Here is a 26,268-nt window from a genome sequence, read left to right as displayed (position 1 = left end):
CCAGGGCCAATCAGCGCTGCCCAATTAACCCGGGGCTAATTAATGAGTCTGCAGCGCTAATGAGCAGCCAGGACTGGGGGGCACTTAATTAACACAGGGCTAATTGAGGTGGCCACGGTGCTGCCTCTCCAGATCCTCTAGCCCCCCCATCCCCCGCTGCCTCCCCGGGGTCCCCCACCCATCGCCCCCAGGCCCGGCTCCCCCCGCCCCGTTGTCCCGAGCTCCCTTCCATCGGCCCCCCCCGCTCCGTGCCTCTGGGCCACGGCACCCCCCTGACCACGGCACCCTGGGGTTCGCCCCCTGCCAGGCCAGCTCCGGGGTGTCTCTGCCAGCCCTGGTGGGGGTGCCTCAGCCCTGGAGGAGCGCCCGCGTCTCGCACCAGGTGTCGGGCTCAGTCGGACATGCCGGGGCCGATCAGGAGGGCGGGAGCCCCAGGGGCTCTGTCTCAGAGGCCACATGGCCGACGCCAGGGGAAGATCCGGATGCCGGGGGGGGGCCTGCCTAGCTAACGGGGCTGGGGCGCAGCTCAATGGGCTCTGCTGGGCTTGGCCCTCAAACCTGGCCTACACCCGTGAAGGCAGCCGAGCGCGGGAGGAATTAGGCGCTTGGGCTGCCCGGCCTAGGTGCTGGGGGCACGGAGACAAGGCGGCGGACTCAAGCCTCCCCGCGAGCTGCCCCTGGCTCCTTGTCGCTTCCAGCCCCGGCCAGCGGGCGCCTGAGAATCTCTGATTTCCAGTACAAAAGAACCAGGAGCCTGCGGGGCAGTGGCCAGCGCCTGCAAATACGGCCCTAGGGCCCCCCCCAAGCCCGAGAGAGCAAAGGAATCGTTGACCCCTGCCCCAAATCAGACTCTGGACACGGGGCTGTGTTAGAAAATCGTCGGCAGCCTGGGTTTATTTATAAGCGTCTCAAAGCGAATATTTATTTCCATGTCTCGGTACAAAACTGGGGAGGGGGGTACAGGTGGAGTTGGGGTCAGAGCCAGTCCCCCCCAATGTAATACAGCTGTCACACACACCCCAGAAGGCTGCTGGTCCCCTCTCATGCACCCCAATAACCACAGCTCCCCCAGCCCCCTTCTTCAAGCCAGCCCTCCCTTTTCTATCTGTATCCTCCCTGCTCTTTCCCTCCACACAACCCAGCCCCCCCACGCTGCGCTACACAGCAGCAGCGTCCCAAAACTCCCCATCCTGTTTTCAGCCATGCCCTCTCCTCCCCCCATATCACCCCAGATCTTCCCCCCTTTGAACCTACCCCCTTCCCATCCTTAGAGGGGACAGGCCCCATGCCCCATTCCCACTCCCCTGAGCCAGCCAGTGCCCCACCCTGGGGCCGATGGGAGCTGGTGCCCCCGAAAGGGGACAGGCCCCATGCCCCATTCCCCACCCCCCCCGAGCCAGCCAGCACCCTGCGCTGGGGTTGGAGGGGAGCTGCCCCCTAGTGGGGAAATGAAGGCGGATCCTTCATCTGCACCCCCAAACTCAGAGACCTGTGGGGGTTGTTGGTGGCGAGCTCGGTAGGGAGCGTGGAAAGGTAAATGAGAACCCCCTGAACCCCGGCTTGTACAGGCCAGGAAAGGGTTATAATTTTCTCTTTAAAAAAACAAAATAGGATTTGTATAAAATAAAAGCATTTTTAAAAAATTCCCCTCATACCTTGCCACCCCAAAATCTGCCTGAGTCTCCCACAAGACATAGATCCCCCCAAAAACACTCTCGTCACCCCTATTTAGGGGACATATACCCAATGGGGCTATGGAAAGGACAGGACTCAGCAGTAACCCCCCCGCTCATATGTTTTTCTGGTGCCACTTTTGGGGGGGGCCATGGAAGATGAGAGCCCATGAGTCACTCCTCCAAATGTCACCCCAAAATGGCAGGGAATTTGGGGGAGATAAATGTGGGTGTTAGGAAGTTATTAGGCACCCCCCAAAAGAGAGAACCCCATTATTAGTTGATCCCCCAGGCTTGCAAGATTTGGCTTACAGCTGTTTCATTCCCCCTGTACCCCATTTTCTGAAGGAGCACTCCATTTTATTCCCCCAGTAGAACACATTTTGGGGTGCATTTGGGTTTGTGCCTCAGTGCCCCATTTTCTGAAGGGACACCCCATAGCTAGACACCCCAGGAGTACAAGTTTTAGGGTACACCTGTTTTATCCAGGGGACTCCTCATACATAGCTCCATGAAGCACATGTTGGGAGTACACACTCAGAAGGGGAGCAAATGTATTGGAAGAAGCTGGAACTAGGGACACCCCCATCCCAAAATTGGGGTGTACAGCCCCCATGGGAATGAGCTGATACCCACTGGTTTGGGGGGTTGTGGGGGAGGCTGATCAGCCCCCTCCCCCAATGGCCACACTCCAATTTTGTCCCTCTTAGTTTTCAGGGCGCATGGGTCTGTTCACAGTGCAGGCTCAGATGAACCCCGATATTAACACAGCTGTAGGGAATAGCTCCTTTTGGGGGCTCCCCCAATCACAAGCACCCCCAATACACAGTCTGTTGGGGAGAGGCCATGGGGCCCCCCTGACCCCCAAGTAGGCTGTGGGGGGGGGTGTTCCCTGATGCTCCACAATCAAGGTTGGGGGGGAAGGGAGGGGTAGTTTAGGGGAGGCATGCGTGTAGGCGAGAGGGGCGTGGGGGGGTCATCCATTGAGAACAATGGAGGGGGTAGAAGTGTGAAAGGAAGGGGCGGAGTCTGTAGGAAAGGGGCATGTCTTGCAGAAAAGGGGTGGAGGCTATGGCTACAGGGTGGGGACTGCATATAAGGGGTGGGGCCTATGAAAAAGGGGTGTGGTCTGGAGAGGGCAGGGCTTCCATGGGGGGGACAAAGGGGCAGAGCTTGGGAACAGATAACGGGCAGGGCCTATACAACAGGGCAGAGAGGGAGGGTAAAAGGGGCAGAGTCTGAAACTCTGAGACCCAGTCCCTCCTGCTAAAAGGGGTGGAGCCTCTGTGATAGGGAGGAGCTTGAGGAGGGGGTGGAGCTTTTGGAACTCGGGTGCTGCCCACAGACAGCTGGGCCGGGGCCTATAAAATGGGGCAGAGCTTGAGCGGAGGGGGAGGGGCTTACGAGCCTGGGGCACCGCCCACGGAGCGAGAGCAGCGGGGCCCACACCCCGGCATGGAGCTGGAGAGAAAGGGAGGAGCTTGCAGAGCCTATAAAAGAGGGGGCAGAGCCTGGAGACAGCCAGGGGGCGGAGCCCAATGGGAGAAGAGGTGTGGCTCCCCTGGTTCCTCCCACCCCAGAGGGGCAGGGCCAGGATCAGGAATCCTCCTCCATGCTGAAGCTGCTGCGGCGGCTGGAGCCTTTGGAGGCGCCGGGGGAGAGGGATGAGAGCAGGGGGTCGGAGGCCCCCAGGGGCGACAGGGGCCCCCCGTCCTCCATGAGAATGTCCTCCAGGCCCCCGTCAGCCCCCAGCCCCAGGGGGAAGCCCAGCCCAGCCTCCCCCAGCTCTTCCGAGGAGAAGGCCAGGTCCAGGAGGCAGGTGGCAGAAGAGGTGGGATCCGGGGTGCAGGAAGGGCCCCCCAGGAACAGAGGGGGGCCGGGGCCCTCCGGCTTGGCGCCCTCCCCAGTGCCTCCCAGGGGCAGCAGCCCTGCCGGCGAGGTGAGGGGCAAGCCATGCAGCTGGGCTTGCATCTCCAGTTCCTGCAGGGGGAGAAAAGGGGTGGTTGGCAGCATGCCCCCTGCTGAGCCCCCCACTGATCCGCCCCACTCCCCAGCCCCATGGTGCCCCCCCAGCACCTGACTCTGACTGCCAGGGAGAGCACCCCCAGCCCAGCCCCCTGTCCCACTCCCCAGCTCCACAGTGCCCCCCAGCACCCAGCTCTGCACGCCAGGGAGAGCACCCCCTGTCCAGCCCCACAGCGTCCCCTTGCGGACCTGCACCCGGAGCTGCAGGCTGCGGTTCGCTTGCTCCAGTTTGCGCTGTCTCAGCTCCATCTCCTTGGAGCGCTGCTGCTCCTTCTGCAGCTTGCGGATATAATCCACGGAGGCCTTCAGGATCGTGCCTTTGTTCCAGCGCATCTCCCTGGGGACAGAAAAGGAGCAGGGGGGCTGGAAGTCAGGACGCCTGGGTTCTCTCCCTGGCTCTGGGAGGGGAGGGGCGGTCTGGTGTTTAGAGAAGGGGGACAGCACCCCCCCTACTCCCGTCCCACACACACTTACGGGTCATTGGATTTGGGAATGAGGGTTCCCAGCTCCTTGATTCGGTCGTTGATGTTGAATCGTCTGCGTCTTTCAACTGCAGAGGGAGAAATTGCAGCTCAGATGCCCTGGGCCCTGCCAGCACGGCGTGCCCCCAACCCGCCATCCAGCCCCCAATTCCTGCCACTCACCCCTCCACGATTAACATCCAGGGCTCCCTGAACCTCTTCATCTGTGTCATGTGGCTGGGAGTTCCCTTGGCCAAGGCCAGCACGATTTCTCATTTAAGTGTGACCCCGCTCCCCTCATGGGGGTAATGAGGGATTAGGGCCTGGGACTCCACCCCACAAATATCCGTGCCACCCCCCAAACTGAAGCCCCTCAAGAAGGATCTACCCCCCGGGGGGGGGACACTCACTTAGGTTGTGATTGTCTTTTTTCTGCCTCTCCTTCATCAGTGCTTTGGCTTCGTTCTCTGTAACCGGGGAAGAAGGGAGTGTATCAGCGGGATAGACAGATGGGCGTCTGGAAAGACACAGCACACACCTCCGGGGAAGGGGGGCAAGCGCCCCCTGCCATGCCCCCCTCCCCCACTGCCACAGCACGGCGCCCCCTAGCATCCGGTACCTGACAACTCTGTCTTGATGTTGGGCAGGTCGGCGGGGCAGGAGTTGCTGACTGGGACAGTTGAATCCGGGATCCCCGGGCTGCTATAAATCTCCAGCAGGTTCCCGCCCACCGGCAGCTGAGCGGGAGACAAGGAGTTAAAATTCATTGCAGGGCAGTGACGCCTCCCAGCCTATGGGGGTGCTGTCCAGCCCAGCCCCTACCTTGCTAGATGCCTTAAAGGGGTGACATCTTACAGGGGCAATGGCCCATCTTGGCAGGGATGTTCCCGCCCTCCCAGGCGCCCTTAAAAGGGTGGAGTCTCAGTTGGCCTCCAGCCCCCAGTTGGCCTTAAAGGAGTGGAGCCTCAGCCAGGCTTAAAGGGGCGGCACACCGGTTGCCCTTAAAGGGGCAGAGTCCACACCAGCCACCACCTCCAAGTCACCCTTAAAGGGATGGCATTCCCCTTCCTACTTCCCCAGCTGCGGGGACCTCCCTGCAAGCCCCCCCCCAGACCCTGCCCTCCATTACCGTGCTGGGCAGCTGCAGCCCCCCGTCCACAGACATGTAGTTCAACATCTCGTCATTGTAGCTGGACTCCAGGCTGATGATCTCATCGATGACATCATCAATCTGGGGAGGGGGGGCCATTAGATGGGTTTCCCGGGGTGGAGGGAAAGAGTGGGTGTCCCTGCCCCACCCCCACACAGTGTGCAGGGAGCGGGGTAGGTTGGGAGGGGTAGGAGAGGGGCAGACAGGGAGGGCGGCCGGGATGGGGGCAGCATGAGCACAGAGGAGTGGACTGCGGGGCTAGGATGGGGGGAAGGGAAGAGGCGCAGGCACTGGGGAAAGGAAAGGGGGCTAGGCTGGGGTGATCATGGGGGAGCAGAGGGGCTGAATGGGGGCAGGGATTCATGGCGGGGGTGCAGAGGGCGAAAGAGAAGGGAGCTGGAGGGAATGGGGGCGCAGAGGGGGCACAGGGGTTGGATGGGGGCAAGGATTCAGGGCAGGGGACGGATGGGGACATGGGGAGCAGAGGGGCTGGATGGGGGGGCAGGGTTCAGGGCGGGGGCACAGAGGGGGGGACCCCACTCACCTCTTTCTCCGAGTTGGAGCCGATGTGCAGCATGGCCATGGGGCTGTTGGGGGCACTGCCGGGGCCCGAGGCAGCCTGCTGCCGGGGGGGCAGGCTGTGGGGCTCGGGGGCCGAGGCAGCCTGGGGGGAGCGGGCGGGGGCCCCGGGGCTGGAGCCTGCCAGGGCCTGTGCGGCCAGCTTGTTGCCCATGGTGGTGGAGAGATACTGCTTGACCTGCTGCCGCTGGGCCTCCTGGATGTGGTACCGGGTCGGGTTCTCCAGGTGGGTCTGGACCTGGCGGGGCAGAACAGGGGCAGTTAGGGGTGAGCCCCTCCCCGCCCCCCCAGCCAGCCCCTGAATGCCTAGAGGGGACAGGCCCCAGCCCCATTCCCCGCCCCCCTGAGCCAGCCAGCCCTGGGGGCAGGTGGGAGCCAGCACCCCCTAGAGGGGACAGGCCCCAGCCCCCTTCCCCGCCCCCCGAGCCAGCCAGTCCCTGCCCTGCGGCTAGGTGGGAGCTGGCACCCCCTAGAGGGGACAGGCCCCAGCCCCCTTCCCTGCCCCCCTGAGCCAGCCAGTCCTGCCCTGGGGCCGGGACCCCCCACCCCCCCCATGGGGCAGGGCCCTTGGCTCTCACCTTGAGCACCTCGACCGGGACCTGGGCGGCGGGGCGGGGCAGGGGGCTGCTGACGGAGATGGCCGGGGTGGGGGGCGCGGGGTTGGGGGGCAGGAACTGGGCCGCCTGCTGCTGCTCCCGCCGCTCCTGCTCCTGGGTCTGCGCCCGCATCAGCTGCTGCCGGAGCAGCACCCGCGAGGACGACATGCTGGGGCCGGGGGGGTCCCCCGGGGCCGGGGGGGCCAGCGGCTGCAGGGGGGCAGCCGGGGGGCTGGGTGAGACAGACAGGGTTAGAGACAGGGGGGCAGGCGCAGAATCCTCCCCCCCATACAGCCCCCCAAATCCTCCCCCTCCCCCGTACAGCCCCCCAAATCCTCCCCCTTGTACAACCCCCTCTTCTCCTTCCCCCCATTTCCTGCTCCCTGCTCACCCCTCCACCCCCCCACACATCTGTGATTCGGCAAATTCCAGAACAGGACAAACAGGATTGGGGGGGCACTTTCTCGCTTCCCCGCCCCCTGCAGTGCTCCTCACTCCCGACTCGCAGCCCCCTACCAGCCCAGCCGGCTCCCTCCCCTCCCCACTGGGTGCAATGGTGCCAGCCAGCCCCCAGGAGGAGCACACGTATTTCCTTTAGGTGGGTGCCACCAAAATGGCCATCTTTGCACGGGGCTATGGAGGGGCCAAGCTAGGGAAGCCAATTCCCCCCCCCCACCGCCATTGTCCACAGGCAAATATCAAAGACGGCTAAAGGCTGCCATCTTGGATTCAGTCCATGGGGGCGCTGGGGCCAATTTGGGAGTGGGGACTTGTATAATTGGGGGGGGCCTTTGCTCTCCCACCCCCCTTCTCCGCCCCCTGACAATCAGAGTCTGGGGTGGGAGGCTGCCCCAGGGAATGGGTCCCGCCCCCCACAGCCATGGGCTGACATTGGGGTCATTGCATCTCCTTGGGGTTGGCAGGATGGGGGGGGCAAAACAGGGAGAGGGTGACAGGAGAGGGGTCCGACTAAAAGCTGCCCCAAAGATCCAAGATGGCTGCCCCAAAGATGGCCACCTTACCTCCCGGAGATGGGCTGGCTTTTGAGCTCGTAGAAGTTGTCCCCGGCCAAGGAGAAGACGTTCTCTAAATCAATGTCCGCGACGATGCCCGACTCAGGGAGCAAGGACTCGAGGCTGGAATGGGGGGTGGGGGGTGGGACAGGGCGAGTGTGAATCCTTATGCATGGCCCTTGTGCAAATTTCTCATGGTGCGTCCCCACCTCGTACCTCCCCGGAAAGCACAAGAGTTGCCCATGGGCGTTGGCCATGGGCGTCATTGTCACGAGGGGCTCACAAGTGCCCCCTATTGGCTGGTCCCTGTCACCAGATGCTTCCCTACCCCCTGCCCATCCTTGTGCCAGGCCCCCCGGCAATGAGGGGTGGGGGGCAGGGGTGACCCCCCCCGACACACTGGAGCAGGGGGACACTTCCTGGTTTGAGATTGATGCAGAGGGGAGACCCAAGGTGGTGGGGTTGTGGGGACCCTGAAATGGCTGCTGGGGGGTCCCCAACACATGCATAACCCCCATCTGCCACTCATGCGCCACAATCCTCCAACACACCCCATAACTTCCCCAACACACCCCACCCACAACCTAATACACAACCCCCACTACAACACACCACCACAATACAGTCACAACACATAACCCCCACTACCCACACCACCCGAACACACAACCTCCACACCACCCCAATACACAGCCCCACACACAACTCCCCCATAACACACAGAGCACCCAAACACACAACACACACACACCACCCCAAGGCAACCAGACAACCCCACATACCACAACACACAACCCCCCAAATGCAACACACACACCACCACAATACACAGCCACAACACAAGCCCAGACACAACCCCTACTACACACATCATCTCAAGGCACAACCCCTGACACAACTAGGCACAACCCCACATACCAGCACAACACACGAACCCACATACAACTCCCCCCAACACTCAGAGCACCCCAACACACAACCCCACAACCTCTGACACAACCCCCATGCCATCCCAACACACAACCTCATGACCCCAGACACAGCCCTGCACAACACTCCACAACACACAACCCCCGCAATACACACTCCATCACTATACACAGCCACCCCCATGACGCACAACCCTCCCACACCACCCTAACACACAACCCACACACACACACCCCTCTTGGCCCCGGAGACTCTTGCCTTCCTGGCGCTCCAACCAGCACCCCTGACAACACCGCAGAGACGCACAACTCCCCACAAACAACAACTGCCCTTTGCCAGACGCACTCCCCATCCTGCCCACACCGACCCACACACCCAAGACATTTCATCAGCCCCCTTCCCCCCCACGATACCCACAAAACACCCCCTCCCCGGTTTCTTTTCTCTTGGGATCTCATCCCTGTAACCTGCAGGCTTTACCCCATGTGGAGCAGGCAGGGATCTGTTACGGGATCCCTTGTGCAGCCCCGGCCCAGGAGATCTCTGGCCAGGTCAGCCCTTGCCAAAAAGGAGAAGGGGCTGGGAACTAGTGGGTCCTTGGGGCAAACTTTTACCAGGATCTAGTCTGTCCTGGGGATCTGTTAACAGGATCTAATTGATCCCTAGGAGAATGTCTTAGCCAGAGCTGAGATCTAGTTGATCCACAGGGGGAACCAGCTCTCTTTGTGGGATCTGGAATCCAGTTGATCCCTGGGACAAATCCCTGACTGGGAGCAGGGACTGAATCTGCGCACGGCCTGGGGGAAATCCAGCTTCCGGATCCACCGTCCCGGCTGCAAACGGGCCTTCCTCCCAGGCACCAACCTGCGCCAGATCTTTCAGGGGCAATCGTGGGGGGGGGTGTCAATCTCCCCACTCTCCACTTTGGGAGCAACTGATCCACTTCCCCAGAGCGAATCAACCCAGTGCAAACACCCCTCCACTCCCGGCTAGGTCCCAGAGAGCGCCAGGCAAAAAAGGCCAGAAGAGAAATTGGCAGATTTCACTAGTGGCCAGGGATTGGCGGGGGGGGGACCCCTTTGCCCAGCTCTAATCTGCCCGCCCCCAGGGATCAGACTCTGCGCAAAGGGGGGGGATTGTGGCTCCTGGCCTGGGGCCGAAGGGGGGCAGATACTGGGGTGATCTAGGGAGGGGGGAGCCACCCGTGGCTTTCCCACCACTCCCCAGGCTTGTTGCTTTTAATAGTAGGTGGAAAAAAATAAACAACGTGACAGGGTCCAGCAGGGGGCAGCACTGGGAGACAAGCCCCCTCCCCCCCCCATGTCCACAAGGGACCGTCCCTGCCTTGTAGGACTCCCCCAGCCCCAGTAAACAGGGGCATTCGAGTAATTTAATGACCAGCCTGCCCCAAACCAAGACGGATGGGAGTCAGGACTCCTGGGTTCTCCAGTGGGTCTGCAGGTTAGAAGACCTGAGGGCTCGGAGTCAGGACTCCTGGGTTCTCTCCCCGGCTCTGAGAAGAGAGTGGGATCTAGTGGTTAGAGCAAGCTGGGATCCAAGACTCATGGGTTCTCTCCCGGCTCCAGGAGGGCAGTGGGGTCTAGTGGTTAGAGCAGAGGGGGCTGGGAGCCACGACTCATGGGTTCTATCCAGGGGTGCTGGAACAATTTTTATATGGGGGCGGGGGAAATTGAGGAAGGATGCCTTGACTCCAGATACTTACACAGCTCTTTGGAGGGGGTCTCTGCAGACACCCCACCCCCATCTCAAGCCCCAAAACACCCCAGCTGGGGACGGGGTTCAAAGGGTCAAGGGAGTTTAGGCCTTTCCAGGCCTTTGGGGATTAAAATACACCCCCCCCCACACCCAACACACACACTTGGAAATTGCAATGATGAGAATTATTGTCTCTGCCCCTCCGCACACACCCCCAGCAGTCAGGCCAGACACCCGCTTCTGCTTTCAGTATGACATGGTGCAGGGGGCTGCGGGTTGGGAGTGAGGGGCACCAGCAGAGCTGGGGGGGCAGGTCTGGGACTCCCAGTGGCAGAAGGAAATTGAATGGCTGGGAAAGATGCAGACTCAGCAGCTGGAGGGGAAGTTGCGGGAGGGGGGTCAGGTCAGCTCCAGGCTGCCTTGGGTGTGGAGGGTGGGGGGCCCCTCTCACCTGTATGGCCCCAGTTCTCCTGGAAAGGTGAAGTTCCCTCCCTCCCCCTCACTGGAGCTTTGTCTGAAATCTAACCCCACACCCCACTCCGCAAGAGCCTTCTCCACTGCCCCCCCCCAGCAGAGCACCTCGGTTCCCTTCCTGGCTCTGGAAGAGGAGTAGGGGCTAGTGGGTAGAGCGGGGGGGCTGGGAGCCAGGACTCCTGGGTTCTATCCTGGCTCTGGAAGGGGAGTGAGGGCTAGTGGGTAGAGCAGGGGGGCTGGGAGCCAGGACTCCTGGGTTCTATCCTGGCTCTGGAAGGGGGTGGGGGCTAGTAAGTAGAGTGGAGGCGGGGGCTGGGAGCCAGGACTCCCGGGTTCCAGGCCTTCCCCCAACTCACTTTGTGACCGTCAGTGACTAGCCGCCTTGTGCCACCCCCCCCCCGCTCCAGGGATCATTAACCAGACCCTGGAGCCGGGGGTCTGGATTGGGAGGCGCCAGAAATGGCCACAGAGCGGGGCTGGGGGAGGGGGGCTCTATTACAGCAACCCCGTCTAGGCACCGAGCCGGGCGAGAGAACCCAGGAGTCCGGGCTCCCAGCCCCCCCCTGCTCTAACCACCAGGCCCCGCTCCCCCTCCCCAGCTGGGAACTCCCGATGCAGCCAGCGACCCAGGCGCCCCCGGACAGATGCTCTCAGCACCAGCCTGGGGGCTCCGGACCCCCCCCTGCCCCAGCTCTGCGGTGCCCCACACTCCCGACTCGCAGCCCCTGCCGTAACGGATATATAGAGATTGAACCCATCCCGTGAATGCTGGAGAGGGGAATCTAGTGACATGGGGGGGTTCTGTTCTCTAGAAATTGGGGTGGGGGGGTGGACATGGGCCGTTTGGGGCAGGAGCTGGGGCTGGGGGGTGAATGGCTGGCGAAAGTGGGGAGCAGATACTGGGGGGGTAAAGAAGAAGGATGGGGGGTGTCGGGGGAGACCGAGATGGGAGGGGACACCGGGGGAAAGGGGGGGCCGTGGAGGGAGGGGGATTCCGGCAGACAGCGGGTCCCCGGGAGGGGGGGGCGGGGGTCTCTGCCCCGCTCACCTCAGCACCTGGACAGCCTCGGCCGTGCGGGGTCCCTCCAGCAGGACGTAGACAGTCGGGGGGGGCCGCTGGGGGTCGGGATCCCGGGCCCCCTGCCCCGACCCATGCGACATCCTCTCCCCACCCCCCCGATCCGGGGGGGGCGAGCGAGGGTCCCGGCTGGACGGGCCCTGCCGCGGGTGGGGGGGGGCGCTGAGCCGTGGGTGGGTCCGAGGGTGGCCGCTGGCTCTGGTGCGGGACCCCCCAATCCCCGATCGCGGCCGATAAACACCGGGCCGGAGAGTTATTGCCTCATCCCTGGGCTGGGAGGGGGGGGAATCGCCAAGGGAAATGACGTCAGTCAGGGAAACACCCCCCCCAGCCCGGCCGGGGTGTGAAAGGGGGGCATTTGACACACGAACAGCTGGTGCTCCTCACTCCCGACCCAGAGCCCCTGCCAGCCCAGCCCTGGGCTCCCCCCACAGCCCTGCCAGTGCCCCTCACTCCCGACCCACAGCCCCTGCCAGCCCAGCCCTGGGCTCCCCCCACAGCCTTGCCAGTGCCCCTCACTCCCAACTCACCGCCCCACCAGCCTAGCCCTGGGCTCCCACCACAGCCCTGCAAGTGCCGCTCACTGCCGACCCACAGCCCCTGCCAGCCCAGCTCTGGCCTCCCACCACAGCTCTGCAGGTGCCTCTCACTCCTGACCCACCGCCCCACCAGCCTAGCCCTGGGCTCCCCCCACCGCCCTGCAGTACCCCTCACTCCCGACCCCCAGCCCCCTGCAGCCGAGCCCTGGTCTCCCCCCACACCTCTGCAGGGGCCCCTCACTCCCGACCCGCAGGGGCCCCCTAGATCTGTATGGGGAACAGTTGTAGCTGCAGTTCCAGGGTTGGCCAGCAGGGGTTGCTCTTACCAGACCCGGACTTGCCCAGGCCCCGCTGGGTTCTGATTGGGGTTACATGGGGCCCAGCGGCAGGCACAAAGCCTCACATGGATTTTCGGGGGTCCCTCCCGTAAGCCCCTCGGGCTGAGCCCCCTTCTCTGTTTGCGAGTCTGCCGGTGTGTCCAACGGCATGTGGGGCTTGTGTCCATGCGTGTTTCTCTGTCAATAGTGGTTTGTGATTTTGTGTGAGACTTGTTGCCGTGCGTGTGTGTGCACCTGTCAGTCATTGTTGTGCATGGAAAAGTGTGTGTGTGTGTGTGTGTGTGCATCAGTTTTGTTGGAGGATGTGCGATCATATACCTCTCTGTGTGTATTGGTTATTATGGTGTGTGTGTGTCTGTGATTGTGCATCTCTACATATCAGTTGCCATGGTGTGATTGTGTAGCTCTTTGTGGGTATCAGTTGTCATAGTGTGTGTCCGATTGTGTGTCTGTGTGTGTATCAGTTCTCATGGTATGTGTGTGTGATTGTGTTTGCCTGTTTATGTATCAGTTGTCATGGTGTGTGCAATTGTGTATCAGCTGTCATGCTGTGCATTCAGTTGTGTACCACTGCGTGTACCGGCTATCATGGTATGTGTGGGACTGTGCATCTCTCTGTGTGTATCGGTTGTCAAGGTGTGCGTACAATAGTGTGTCTCTGGCTGTGTGTCAGATGGTGGGTGCAGTTGTCTGTCTCTGTGTGTATCAGTTGTCACCGTGTGTCTGTCTGTGTGTGACTGTGCATCTGTGTGTGCAATTGTCTACCTGTGTATCAGTTGTGTGTGTGTGGGGGTGCAATTGTGCATCTCTGTCTTTGCCAGTTATCAGGGGGAGGAGGTGACTGTGCCTCTGTGTATCAGTTGTCCTGGTGTGTGTCGGTCAACACGGTGTGCGTGTCTGGCCAGCTTTGTGTTGTGGTGTGTGTACCCCCCTTACAGTCCCCCCCTTACAGCCAATCTCTGCGTCACATCGGGCCCCGCCCCCTCCATTCCCTCCAGCGCCCCAAGGGTTAACCCCTGGAGCAGGCGAATTCGAATGACAACACACGCTGTGTGTGTGTGTGAGCTACACCCGGCCTACCTGTGCAGGGGGGCTACACCCGGCCTGTGGCAATGTGTCTCTGCCTGTGTTGCATCGGGAGCCGATTTGCCAATGCTCAATAACCAGCCAGCAACTGTCCGACTGTACAACCCCCCTCCACACACACCCTCCCTCCCTCCTCCGCCTGTTGGCAGCAGGGAGAGTGTGAAACAGGCGCAGGGGAGGTGTACCCTGGGCAGTTTCAGCAGAAAAAGAGCTGGGATGGATCCGGGAACCAGCTGGAAGGATTAAACCAGGGAGGGGGGCCTGGGGGAAATTTGGGGTCCCCCCTTGCACCCCTGGACTGGGGCCTGACTCACAGACATACACACACAAAGCGGTTGTGCATCCACCGATCCAGGAAGCAGAACAGCGCACTCCAGAGAGGAAAGGTAAGAGAGACCCCCCTGGAAAATAGGTTATAGGGGGACTGGCTGGCTCAGGGGGGTGGGAAATGGTGCCCGGGGCCTGTCCCCTCTAGGGGGCACCGGCTCCCATCCAGCCCCAGGGCGGGGGACTGGCTGGCTCAGGGGGGCAGGGAATGGGGCCTGAGGCCTGTCCCCTCTAGGGGGCACTGGCTCCCATCCAGCCCCAGGGCGGGGGACTGGCTGGCTCAGTGGGGTGTGTGTGGAGTGGGATAAGCTCCCCCTGGCCATAAGGGCCAGGCACTGGGGGACACCATGGGGTTGGAAGCAGGCTGGAGGGCAGGTGGGTGCTGTGCTGGGGGGACTGGCAGAGCTTAGCTGGAACGTGTTCCTGAGCCCCATGCGGCAGCTCTGCCCCAGAGGTGGCTGCATCTCAGCTTCCGGCAAGGGCTCTGGTCCGGTGACAGGGGCAGTTGTGGGGGGGGGCTGATCCAAGGGTAACCTAAACTGGAAACAGGGGCAGGGGGAGTTGATGTTGAGTTGCTAGCGGGCTAATATGGGGGGAGGGAGCAGCTGAGAGCCAGGACTCCTGGGTTCTCTCTCCAGCTCTGGGAGGGGAGTGGGGTCTAGTGGTTAGATTGGGGGTGGGGGGGGCTGGGAGACAGGACTCCTGGGTTCTCTCCCTGGCTCTGGGAGGGGAGTAGGGTCTAGTGGTTAGTGCTGGGGGAAGTGGGGGTTGGGAGCCAGGACTCCTGGGTTCCTGGGGCTGGGGTTAGCAGTGCTTTGGCCTGGCTGCATGGCAGAGTGACCGACTTTGTGCCGCAGGGAGATGTTGCTGCTGAATCTCCCTGGCCCAGCACCTGTCCTCACTCAGTGGGGCTGGCCGTGGTCTCTGGGGGCAGGGGGAATTTTAACCCTTGCAGCGCCAAAGAGGAAAGAGGCCCTCCTGTCAATATGCACAGGCTGGGGGGGCTGGAGGGGCCCAAGCCCTGGCTCAGGGATTGTCCCTGGCCCCCTAAGCAGCTTTGGAGTCAGCTGATTGCACCAGCAACTGTCGAGTTGTTAATCCCAATTTTAATGAGAGTCAGGAAAAAGGACAGACGCCCCTCTCTGCACTGAGCCGGGGAGAGAACCCAGGAGTCCGGGCTCCCAACCCCCCCTGCTCTAATCACCAGACCCCACTCCCCTCCCAGAGCTGGGGAGAGAACCCAGGAGTCCTGGCTGCCTTCTGATAGATGATTTATTCCTGGGCTGGTTATGCCGGGACTCTGGAATGCAGGAGGCCCATCTGACTGGTGCCACCGGTGTCCTTGTGCCTTTGAGAGAGGAGGGAAAGTACACCGTGTAATTAGCTGGCGGAGTGTGTTGCAACTAACTCTGGGGCGGGGCAACTGGGAAACAGCTGCACAGAGACCATTTAGCCACCTTTGAGATGCAGCCACCTCTGGGATGGGGCAGCTGGGGAAAGGCCACACACAATACCACACAGGGAGGGCTCACCCAGCCCTGAGATGCAGCCAGCTCTGGGGCAGGACAGCTGGGGAACACCCATACATAACACAGCACAGGAATGGCTTGCCTGGCGCTGAGATGCAGCCACCTCTGGGGTGGGGTGACTGGGGAACAGCTGCTGAAAGGGAAACACACCACTGCGGGTGGGGGTTCCGTTTCTGGGGGCCAGCATCCCAAACAGTTTCCTTGAGCAGGAAACCCTGGTGAGTCCAGGGGTGAATTTCACACAGATCCTTTCCGGCTTTTCTGGCATCAAACCCTGTCAGCAAATCTTTGCTGGCACTGGGGGCGGCCCTGCGCTATGGGGGGGCTGCTTGGTTCAGCCCCTGGATGGGGGACCAGGTAGGAACACAATAGGGGGATACCGGCAGGGGGCGCTCTCTCCTGGCAGTCAGGGCCAGGCACTGGGTTGGCGGGGAGGCTGTGGGATGAATTCAGTGGGGCTGTGTGGAGCCTCAGGGGGCACTGTGGGGTGGGTTCAGTGGGGCAGTGCTGTGGGGTGGGGCTGTGCTGTGGGGCGCCTCCTCCCCCCTTGCTCTGTACCTGCCTGGGACGCAGCCAGGAATGTGTGGAATGCCCCCTCTAGCCCTGCTCCATGGGGTGGGGGGCAGCAAAAACAGGCCCTGCCAGCCCCCCAAGCCACCGGGCCGGGGGTCCCCAAATACATTGGGGGGAGCCCCTCAGTCCAGGGCATGGGCCAGGGTGCAGGCCTGCTTAACCCCTGCAGCGTTTGCGGTTCCTGCCGTATGCCGGGATTCTCTGGAAATTGTGTGTTGGTGTGTTAGAGTGTGTGCTACCCTGCTTGTGTGTGCGTTGTGTTGGTGTGTCGTTGTGTCAGAGTGTGTTTCCTTGTGTGCGTGTTATTGGGTGTGCGTGTTGTGTTAGTATGAGTGTTACTTTGTGTAGGTGTTATTGGGTGTGCGTGTGTTGTGCTGTATTGTTTTGTGTGTGAGATTGCGGTGCGTTAGAGTGTGCATTGCCTTGTGTGGTGTTACTGTCTGTGTGTTTTGTGTTGTATTGTTGCTTTAGCATGTGTTGATGTGCCAGTGTGTTATAGTGTTACCTGGTATAGGTGTTAGTCTGTGTGTGTGTTGGCTTGCATGTGTGTTGGTGCAGTGTGTGGTACTCTGTGTATTTGCCTGGTGTGTACATCTGTTATCTTGTATGTGTCTGTGTTGTGTGTACGTGAGTGTGTATCTGTGTGAGAGAGGGAGAGATAAGTGTGTGTGCAAAAAGAAAAGGAGGACTTGTGGCACCTTAGAGACTAACAAATTTATTAGAGCACAAGCTTTCGTGAGCTACAGCTCACTTCATCGGATGCATTTGGTGGAAAAAACAGAGGAGAGATTTATATACACACACACAGAGAACATGAAACAATGGGTTTATCATACACACTGTAAGGAAATGCATCCGATGAAGTGAGCTGTAGCTCACGAAAGCTTATGCTCAAATAAATTTGTTAGTCTCTAAGGTGCCACAAGTACACCTTTTCTTTTTGCGAATACAGACTAACACGGCTGCTACTCTGAAATAAGTGTGTGTGTATCAGTTTGTGTGTAGCTCTGTGTGTGTGTGTGTGTATTGTGTCTCACTCTGCATGTGGAGATCTATGTGTGTATCACTGATGGGGTGTACTTGTATGTGTCATGGATGGTGTGTAGAACCCTGGGTGTGTGTCCCAGTTTGTGTGTTACAGATGCTGTGTCCCGGTGCGTGTGTCACTGGCTGCATGTCCCAGGCTGTGCATGTCCTGGGTGGTGTGTACCTGACTGTGTGTGTCTCCCCGGTGGCTATACCTGGCTGTGTGTGTGTCCCGGGTTGTGTGTGTCCCTGGTGGCCTGTACCTGGCTGTGTGTGTCCCTGGCTGTGTGTGTGTGTGTCCCGGGGTGTGTGTCCCCAGTGGCCTGTACCTGGCTGTGTGGTCCCTGGGGGTGTGTGTGTCCTGGGTGGTGTGGCCCTGTGTGTGCCCCCCCCCCGGTGGCCTGTCCCTGGCGGTGTGTGTCCCGGGTGGCCTGTCCCTGTGTGTGTGTGCTGTGTGTGTGTGTCCCCGGTGGCCAGTCCCTGTGTGTGTGTGTGTGTGTGTGTCCCTGGTGGCCAGTCCCTGGGTGTGTGTGTGTGTGTGTCCCCGATGGCCAGTCCGTGTGTGTGTGTGTGTCCCCGATGGCCAGTCCCTGGGTGTGTGTGTGTCCCCGATGGCCAGTCCGTGTGTGTGTGTGTGTGTGTGTGTCCCCGATGGCCAGTCCCTGGGTGTGTGTGTGTCCCCGATGGCCTGTACCTGGCTGCGTGGCCCGGGCGGTACCTGGCGCCGTGGCCCGGCGCCGGCGCGCCAGGGGTTAAAGGCGCGGCCCCGCCCCCGCTCCCCGCCGTGGCCGCGGATCGCGGCACTTCGCTCCCAGCTCGTCGGGCTCGTGTGGGGGGGGGTCGTCGCGCCCCCCGCCCTCCAGGTGAGTCCTGCCCCCAGCCGCTGTGCTTGCGGAGGAGAGGAGGAAACAGCCCCCCCAGACCCTGAGAAAGGGGGGGCAAAGGGAAAAGCCCCCCCATCCCAGCCCCCCACGAGACCCCCCGGGGGTCGTGTGTTTAACTTTGTTCCACGAAACGAAGAGTTGGGGGGGGGCTGATCTCAGTCCCCCCGGGGTCATTCCGGAGTCACTCCTGATTGAAATGGGGGTGGGGCCGGCTGCTGATCTCCGCTCCCCAGCACCGAACTGCCCCTTCACTCCTCCGTCCCCCCTAAACACAATAAAACATAGTCCCGTCGCCCCCGTGCCCTTAACTCCGACGTGGCTAGTGGGGTTAATGGCTGAGTTTGGGGATCACCTCTGGATTGGAAACTGGAACCCGGACTCCTGGGTTCTCTCCCCGGCTCTGGGAGGGGAGGGGGGACTGGTGGGTTAGAGCGGGGGGGGCTGGGAGCCCGGACTCCTGGGGTCTCTCCCCGGCTCTGGGAGGGGGTTGGGGGTGCTGGGAGCCAGGACTCCTGGGTTCTCTAGTGGGGGTGGGGCCGGAAGCTCCTGGGCTGGGGCAGCGCTGAAGGTGTTAGCAGGAAATTGCTGGTGTGAGGATCCCAGGAGGGGACCTGTCGAGTCCTGCCCGGGGCCGAGCTGGGGCTGGGGAATCAGACGAGCCCCAGGGGCCAGACGCTGTGACGTGCCAGTGTGGGGTGTCGCAAGGACTTCCGCTGACTCCCCCCAGCCCTGCCGGTGCCCCTCACTCCCAACCCGCAGCCCCTGCCAGCCCAGCCCTGGGGTCCCCCCAGCCCTGCCGGTGCCCCTCACTCCCGACCCGCAGCCCCCTGCCAGCTCAGCCCTGGGGTCCCCCCAGCCCTGCCGGTGCCCCTCACTCCCGACCCGCAGCCCCCTGCCAGCTCAGCCCTGGGGTCCCCCCCAGCCCTGCCGGTGCCCCTCACTCCCGACCCGCAGCCCCCTGCCAGCTCAGCCCTGGGGTTCCCCCAGCCCTGCCGGTGCCCCTCACTCCCGACCCGCAGCCCCCTGCCAGCTCAGCCCTGGGGTCCCCCCAGCACTGCCGGTGCCCCTCACTCCCGACCCGCAGCCCCCTGCCAGCTCAGCCCTGGGGTTCCCCCAGCCCTGCCGGTGCCCCTCACTCCTGACCCGCAGCCCCCTGCCAGCTCAGCCCTGGGGCCCCCCCAGCCCTGCTGATGCCCCTCACTCCCGACCCGCAGACCCCTGCTAGCCTAGCCTAAGGGCTGTGGACAAGAAACATTCACGGAACAGGAATTTGCTGCTGTCGATTGAGGATCCTGAGCAACTTGCCCAGGACCCCTCCCCCTCCCGGACACCTGGGTCCCCATTCCAAATCCCTCCCTCCCCCCATCCCTGGGGGGCAGTTCTGGGAGGCGTGGACCCCACTTCTCCTGACACCCTTCAGGGACTAAGGTTGTGATGGTGTTTAGGGGTACGGATATGGACACCTGGGTCCCTGGCCCACCTCAGGGGGGCCGGGAGAGCAGGGGCGGGGCCTATTGTTAATCTTGCCCCCAGCCCTTTTGGGGCTGTGGGGCACCCTACAGAGGCCTGGTTCCCCCTGGTCCCTTTGTGGGGGGAGGGACACCCCCTCAGCTTCTGCCATTGGAGGGTCCTGTGTGATGGGGGTGGGGCAGAGATTATATGGCATGTTCCCTTTGCGAGGGGAGTGTGGTCTAGTGGTTAGAGCGGGGGGGGGCTGGGAGCCAGGACTCCTGGGTTCTCTCCTGGACCTGCCCAGAAACCTCCTGGATGTTTCTTGGTGGAATTTGTCTCCTTTCTTTCCAGGTCCGAGGCCTTAGATTCGCCCCCACCCCCCTGACCATCTCAGGGCGAGGACTAGTAGTGGGAGGCGGGAATGGGGCTTTTCCCCTCTAGGGAGCACTGGCCCCAGGGTGGGGACTGGCTGGCTCGTGGGAGGGGTTGGATGGGGCCAGTGGGGCGCTGTATGGGGGGTGGCCTGGCATGGGGAAGTGCCCTGGGTCCCCATCACCCCATCTCTCTCTCTCTCTCTCTCCCCCCACAGACATTGGGGTTGGGAGCTCATGGCTCTTAGCCAGGCCTGACCCTGCCCCCACGCTGCCCCCCTGGCCCCAGCATGGAGGTCAAAGGGCAGCTCATCACCTCCTCCAGCTACAGCTCAGCAGGTAATGGTCCCGCCCCCCTAGGACCCTGGCCCTGCCCCCAAGAACCCCCTCCTTCCCTGCCTGGACCCCCCCCAGCCCTTACCTTGCCCCTTGTCTGACCCCACCCCCATAGAACTCTCCAGCCTGCCCATGCCTCCCCCCCCATATCCCCTTCCTGGTTGTGACCCCCACATCCTCCTGTCTCCTCCCCACAACTCCGACCCCTCCCCATCTCCCCCCCACCAGTCCCTCCCCCTGCAGCTGGGACTCCCCCCACCCCCATCAGCTGTGACCCCCGTCTCCTCTCTCCCACCCCCGCGCAGATGCCCTGGTGCGGGAACCCGGCTTGCGGTTGCGTCTGCAGGAGCTGCTGGAACGGAAGCGGGGCCTGCGGGAGGCGCTGGGGCTGCGGGTCGCCGAGCTGCGCCGGCTGTGTCTGCAGGAGGCCGTGAGTATCCGGGACCCCCCCCCGCTCTCCAGCCCTGCCTGGGAGTTAATGCAGTGCCTTGGTAGCTGCATAGCTATAGTAGGCTATTATCCTTCTCTGCCTCTCCCCCTTCAGCACCAAGGGGGATTTGAACCTGGACCATCCCCTCTAGATTGGAGGGAGCCGTGCCGCGAGCTGTGCAGGCATGGTAGGCTCTTATCCGGCTCCATTCCATCAGCAGTAGTAGGTTGTTGTTCATGGTCTCCAGCCCTCCCCAGGATTTGAACCCGCAACCTGGAGCAGCTCCCTATGCTGCCCCTAGGTTTAATGGTGCGACTCCATTAGCAGTGTAGCTCGAATAGGTTGCTCTCCATTTCCCCCCCATCAGCGGCAGTAGGTTGTCATCCTCATCTCCAGCGTGATCTGAACCCACAACCTGTAGTGCAGTGCAGCTCTGTTAGCCGCATACCTATAGTAGGCTATTCTCCTTCTCCATCCCCTCCCCTCCAGCAGTAGGTTGTTATCTTCTGCCATTAGCTGCATAGCGACACTAGGCTGTTCTCCTAAGGCTTGTGCCCTTGCCTGCCCACAGGAGCTGACAGGGAAGCTGCCCCCCGAGTACCCACTGGAGCTGGGGGAGAGACCTCACCCCATCCGCAGAAGGGCGGTGCCAGCCCACCGGGGACCTGGAGCTGAGGTGAGGAGGGGCCTGGCGGGAGCGGGGCTCGGGGGGGGACAGGAAAGAGAGGCTGGGCTTGTGGGGAAGGGGAGGCCATGGAGGAGTTGGGAGGGGGGCTGTGGTTGGGTGTGGGGGGGCACACAATCTCTAAACGCCATCCCCCCAAGCACTGGCATGGGAGCTGTGCTGGGAGCTGGGAGGATTGGGGGGTGCAGTGGGAGCCTGGGGGGTGCGGTGGGAGCCTGGGGGGGCTGTGGCTGGGTCGGGGGGGCGCACGGTCTCTAAACCTGTCCCCCCAGGCGCTGGCGTGGGAGCTGTGAGGATTGGGGGATGTGGTGGGAGTCTGGGGGGGCTGTGGCTGGGTCGGGGGGGCACACGGTCTCTAACCCCGTCCCCCCAGGTGCTGGCGTGGGAGCTGTGCCGGGAGCTGGCCGTGCAGCGGCAGGTGGTGGAGGCCGCGCGGCGCCTGGCCCTGGCCCCGGAGCTGTCGGATCAGCAGCGGCGCCGGCGCCGGCAGGTCCAGGCTGAGGCCGCCCTGCGCCTGCGGGAGCTCGAGGGGCAGCTGGGGGAGACGCGGGCCCGACTGGGGGCATCCCGGGGAGCACACGGTGAGAGAGACCCCCCCAAAGCACCGCATCCCAGCCCGATTCCCCCCCCATCCCAACCCCCTGATATCTCCGGGTCCCTTGCTCTGGACCTCCCCACCGTCCCTGAGCCCCCCTGGGCCTGAGCTCATGGGGCACACCCTGAGAACCAGAGCCCCCCGAATGCCCCCACAGGCCCCCTTCTCTCCCTGACACCCCCATAGTCCCTTGGCTACCCCCATAGCCCCCCAAATGCCTTCACAGCCCCCTTTCTTTCCCAGATGCCCCCAAATCCCAGATGTTCCAGCCTCCCCAAGTCTGTTACCGGGGGTGGGATTGCAGGCTTGGGGGTGCTAGCACTGGCGGGGGCTTATAGGGGACTGACCCATCTCCCTGTTTCCATTCCCCAAGATGAGGCGTTCACCTCCGAGAACAGTTCCCTCTCCGAATCGACCTGTCACGAGAACAGTGAGTGTGTCAGGACGCCTGGGTTCTCTCCCTGGCTCTGGGAGGGGAGTGGGGTCTAGTGGTTAGAGCGAGGGGCTGGGAGCCAGGACTCCTGGGTTCTCTGCCTGGCTCTGGGAGGGGAGTGGGGTCTGGAGGTGAGGGGGCGGGGCCCCAGGACTGGTGGGGTGTGGTGGGATAGAGTGCAGGTGGGGTGGAGAGCTTGGCTTGCAGCCCGGACTCCTGGGTTCCATCCCTTGCCTTGTGTTCTATCCCCAGACAACCCCCACGATTTCCACCCGCCCAAGGTGGGCCCCTCGTCCCCCCGCAGCCGGGATCACCTCCGCGCCGTGTCCGGCAGTCCTGACCGCCGGCCTGGCTGGCGAGGGCCCCCCATGGAGCTGGGTGGGGGGGCCGCCAGCCGCCGCAGCTCGCTAGCCAGCCCTACCAGGTGGGTACAGGCCAGTCCCCCCCCGCAACCCGCTCCTCACACCCCTGATCTCCCCTGCTGCCTCCCACCCCCCCCAGCCAGTGGGGTTCCCCCAGTCCCCCATCCGGCTGGGCCCAGCTGGTCTCAGGTTCTGTTTGCTCCCCCTCAGCCCGAATCGGACCCTGCCCCGGAGCGTGTCCAGCTTTGAGGGCCGGAGCGTCCCAGCGACCCCGGTTCTGACCCGGAACATCTGCAGCGGGAGCCATAATGTCAGGTACCGGAGCAGAGCGCCCCCTAGCGCCCCCCGGGGCCCCGCCCCGCCCTGCCCTGCCTGGGGGAGAGCAATCCGCCCCCCCCCCAGGGCCCCATCCTGCCCTGCCTGCCTGGGGAGAGCGCCCTCTAGCGACCCCCCGCCCCATGGCACCCCATGGTGCCCGGCCCTGCCTGCCTGGGGAGAGCGCCCCCTAGCGACCCCCCGCCCCATGGCACCCCATGGTGCCCAGCCCTGCCTGCCTGGGGAGAGCGCCGTCTGCCCAGCCCCGCACTGAGCCCCGCAGCTCAGTGCCCCCCCGTGCGTCTCTGCTTCACCCCTCGGGCTCCCATCTCAGGACAGAGCGCCGGGTCCCGTCCTGCTGAGCGGGAGTTGGGCAGCAGCTGTCTAGGTGGCGGCATGACGTTGGGTTTTGCGGTCGGCGGTGAATTGGGGGGGCTCTGGGGGTCACTTTGGGGGCAGAGGTACTGAATTTGGGGTGCCTGCTAAGCCTCACCCTTCATTAAGCCCCACCCTTCACTAACCCCACTTTCTTTCTGCCCCCCCACAGGCCGGACGCCCCCACAGCCGCCCGCCAGTGGTCGGGGAGCCAGGACTCCCAGCTCGGCCCCCCCCAGCCGGGACCCCAGTGCCGACCGGGCCCCCCCCAGCTTTCGCCGCCCGCACCCGCCGCAGCAACAGCTCGGAGGCCCTGATCGAGCGGGGAGCCCCCCCCCGAAGACCCCCCTTTCCGTGGCCCCCCCCCGGCCCCCCTATGCCGAGATCCTCCTGGACTATTACCTGGAGCGCCAGTGCTGGCCGGCGGGGGACCACCTCTCGCGCCGCGATGCCCCCCTGCCTCCCGGCTGGGGATACCCCGAGAGCCCCCTGCCACGCCGGGCAGGGCGCGCCAAGTCCTGTGGGCCCCCTCCCCAGAGCCAGCTGCTGCCCCCAGCCCCCCAGCGCCCGCCCCGGGCCGTTCACAAAGCCTTGGCCCTGGAGGGGCTCCGGAACTGGTACCTGCGGAACGCCGGAGGAGCAGGGGGGGCCCCTCCACCCCGGGACAGGAGAGGGGGGCCCCCCCGTGGCTGGCCCGAACCCCACCCCCGGCTGGAGACGGTGGGCTACCTGCCTCATTCGCTGAGCTACACTGGGCAGCCGCTGCAGGGCAGGTATGGGCGTCGGGGGGGCTGGCAACCCTGAGTTTAAGGTTTGGGGCTAGGGGACCAAACCCCCCCCCAGAATCAGCCCCCCACATCATTTCCCCGCAGCAGGGGTACACCAGCCAGAGGGGGTTGTTTGGGGGGTGGGGGAGGCTCATGCGTCTCTTGCTAGGGCGTCGGCCTTTCATCAGCTGCCCCCCTCCGCACCTGCATGGGCTGTGTTGGGGGAAAGGACCCAGGCATCCGAGAGGTGTGCATGCATGTGTGTGTGTGTGTGTGTGGGGGGGCGCGTTAAGGACCCAGGCGTCTGACGTTGAGGCAGGGTTGGGGCATGGGGGACCAAAGTGGTGTTGGGGGAGGCAGCAAAGGACCCAGGCATCCGGCTCTGCTCCCTGGAGTTGCGGGGAGGGGGCAGCAAGAAGGGACTCAGGCATCCAGGGGAGGGAGCAAGGGACCCAGGCGTCCGGGGAAGGGTGACTCTCCCTGCTATGACTTAATCCTTCTCCCCCCCGCACACCTTTCTCTGGCTAATCATTCTCTCTCTCTCTCTCTCTCCCCCCCCATCTGTCTCCCCACCCCACACATCTGTCTGTCTCTGTGCCTCTGTCCGGCAGACCCTTCGCAGACCTCCTCTACCCGGACGGGCCCAGTGCCCCCTCCCCCAGCCTGGGGCCCCCCTTGGATGTGGAGAGGCACCCCCCAGGGACGTTGGTCTGATCTCTGTGTGGGGAGGCAGGGACAGCCAGGGGTTAATCTCACATGGGGGGACACTCCCCTGCTGGACGGGGGTGTGTGTGGCATCAGGTGGATTAGATGGGGGGGAGATGCACACGGCCATCCCGCTAGGGTGGTATGGGGCATGGATTCTCCCCACCCCTCTAGCAACCTCAATCTCCCCCCTATCCACATTCAGATATGGGGGACAGGTCCTGGCTGGGGAATCAGCCACCTACTGAACCCCCATTACCACCGGCACTAATTGCCCCCCCAAAACCCTCCCCTTTCTAAAAGTCTGGACAGACACCCCCCCGCCCTGCCCAACACCTATCAGCTCCCTGACACCCTCCTCATGTTCCCTCCCCTGCGTCTGGCCATACCCCCCCACACCACATCCCTCTCCCCAAACTGAGACGGATACTCCCCTTCCCCCCCATCCAGTGAGCCCCTCCCAAAACAGCCCCCCCTCCTGTCCGGCTCAATTAGGAAACGAACTCAAACTCTCAACATTCCAGCCCTGGCCGGCGTCCGGTGGATTTTCCTTTAAAAGTTGCACACAACAAGAAAGTCACTTTTTTTTTTTTTCCTTTTCCCGCTGGATTTTATTTTGGGGGACCTGGCAGGCAGGGGCAGGGGGCAGGATTCTACCTCTGAGGTCCCTTCCCCCCCCACATACCTCCCATGATCCACCTGTTAGTTGCGACGGACACGAGCATGCGACGGGCTCTGGACCTCAACTTCGCCCTGTTCCCAGCGCGTGGATTGTAACGGGAATTTCTTTGGCAAATGTCAAACTGGTCACTGTGCAGAACGGGGTTTGTATAATACAGAGCGCAAAGGCGAGGCTGTGGCATGGTGGCTTGGCTGGGGAGGGGCGGGGGGGCGCTGGCAGGAGCGGAGCTTGGGCTATCTGGGGCGGGGGGGAGGGCATTTCCAACCCTTACAGTTGGGGAGAAACGTCCCAAAATGCGATGCCTGCCTGGCTCTGCAGAGAGCCTGAGCCGATCGCTCGCAGAGGTGTGAACTGTCCTTAGGCCAGGTCTACATTACAGACTTAAATCGGTATAACTATGTTGCTTCAGGATGTGAAAAATTCCCCCCCCCCCCCAGCAACATAGTTACCCCAACCTAACCCCCCGGTGTAGACAGTGCTAGGTTGGTGGAAGAACTTCTCCTGTCGCCATAGCTACCGCCTCTCGGGCAGGTGGATTAACGATGGGAGAGCGTGCTCGGCTTAGACGGCCTTCGCTGAAGTGCTGCAGCTGTACCGCGGCAGCGTTTGAAGTGTAAACGCACCCTTAGGGTAACCGACACTGCCTGAGTCGGCAGAAAGCCTGAACTGGGCGCTCGCAGAAGTGTGAACTGTTCTGAGTGTGACTGACGCTGCGAGGGGGTGAGCCACTCACTGCCTCCAAATGGGGCATTAAATGCCCCCC

The 26,268-nt window shown here is 62.8% G+C and overlaps 2 protein-coding genes across 3 annotated transcripts; one reads left to right on the top strand and one right to left on the bottom strand.

Annotated features, from left to right (window-relative positions):
* Positions 1–865: 865 nt before the first annotated feature.
* Positions 866–11,975, bottom strand: TFE3 (transcription factor binding to IGHM enhancer 3). Of its 2 annotated transcripts, none has more exons than XM_043501543.1 (10): positions 11,674–11,975; positions 7,507–7,620; positions 6,467–6,716; positions 5,854–6,126; positions 5,289–5,390; positions 4,779–4,896; positions 4,570–4,626; positions 4,173–4,248; positions 3,888–4,035; positions 866–3,653 (listed from the first exon to the last, which is right to left on the bottom strand). In XM_043501543.1, the coding sequence occupies exons 1-10, from the start codon at positions 11,769–11,771 to the stop codon at positions 3,270–3,272; spliced, it is 1,620 nt and encodes a 539-aa protein (XP_043357478.1). In that variant the 5' UTR covers positions 11,772–11,975; the 3' UTR covers positions 866–3,269. The 2 variants fall into 2 exon arrangements, with proteins under 2 accessions (XP_043357478.1, XP_038237236.1); XM_038381308.2 differs by having other exon boundaries at positions 11,666–11,974.
* A 6,365-nt stretch (positions 11,976–18,340) lies between these two features.
* CCDC120 (coiled-coil domain containing 120) lies at positions 18,341–25,675 on the top strand. Its single transcript, XM_043501545.1, is given in 13 exon segments — positions 18,341–18,418; positions 20,039–20,159; positions 20,462–20,586; positions 21,158–21,262; positions 21,645–21,852; positions 22,240–22,296; positions 22,552–22,723; positions 22,872–22,976; positions 23,524–23,581; positions 23,583–23,615; positions 23,617–23,706; positions 23,709–24,124; positions 24,730–25,675. Coding segments are annotated over 12 exon segments (1,521 nt in total). The 5' UTR covers positions 18,341–18,418; positions 20,039–20,110; the 3' UTR covers positions 24,833–25,675.
* The last annotated feature ends 593 nt before the right edge of the window (positions 25,676–26,268 follow it).

This window comes from Dermochelys coriacea, chromosome 23 (assembly GCF_009764565.3).
Source record: "Dermochelys coriacea isolate rDerCor1 chromosome 23, rDerCor1.pri.v4, whole genome shotgun sequence".
Lineage (NCBI taxonomy): Eukaryota > Metazoa > Chordata > Testudines > Dermochelyidae > Dermochelys > Dermochelys coriacea.
The sequence above is the reverse complement of the archived record's forward strand: the minus strand, read 5'-3'. Positions and strand labels throughout refer to the sequence as shown.

Coding starts and splice junctions, on each gene's coding strand:
- TFE3 (XM_038381308.2), bottom strand. CDS start 11,778: ATGTCGCATGGGTCGGGGCAGGGGGCCCGGGATCCCGACCCCCAGCGG. Junction 6,127..6,466: donor TCCCGGTCGAGGTGCTCAAG/GTGAGAGCCAAG, acceptor CTGCCCCGCCAG/GTCCAGACCCACCTGGAGAA. Junction 3,654..3,887: donor GCCTGCAGCTCCGGGTGCAG/GTCCGCAAGGGG, acceptor CTCCCCCTGCAG/GAACTGGAGATGCAAGCCCA.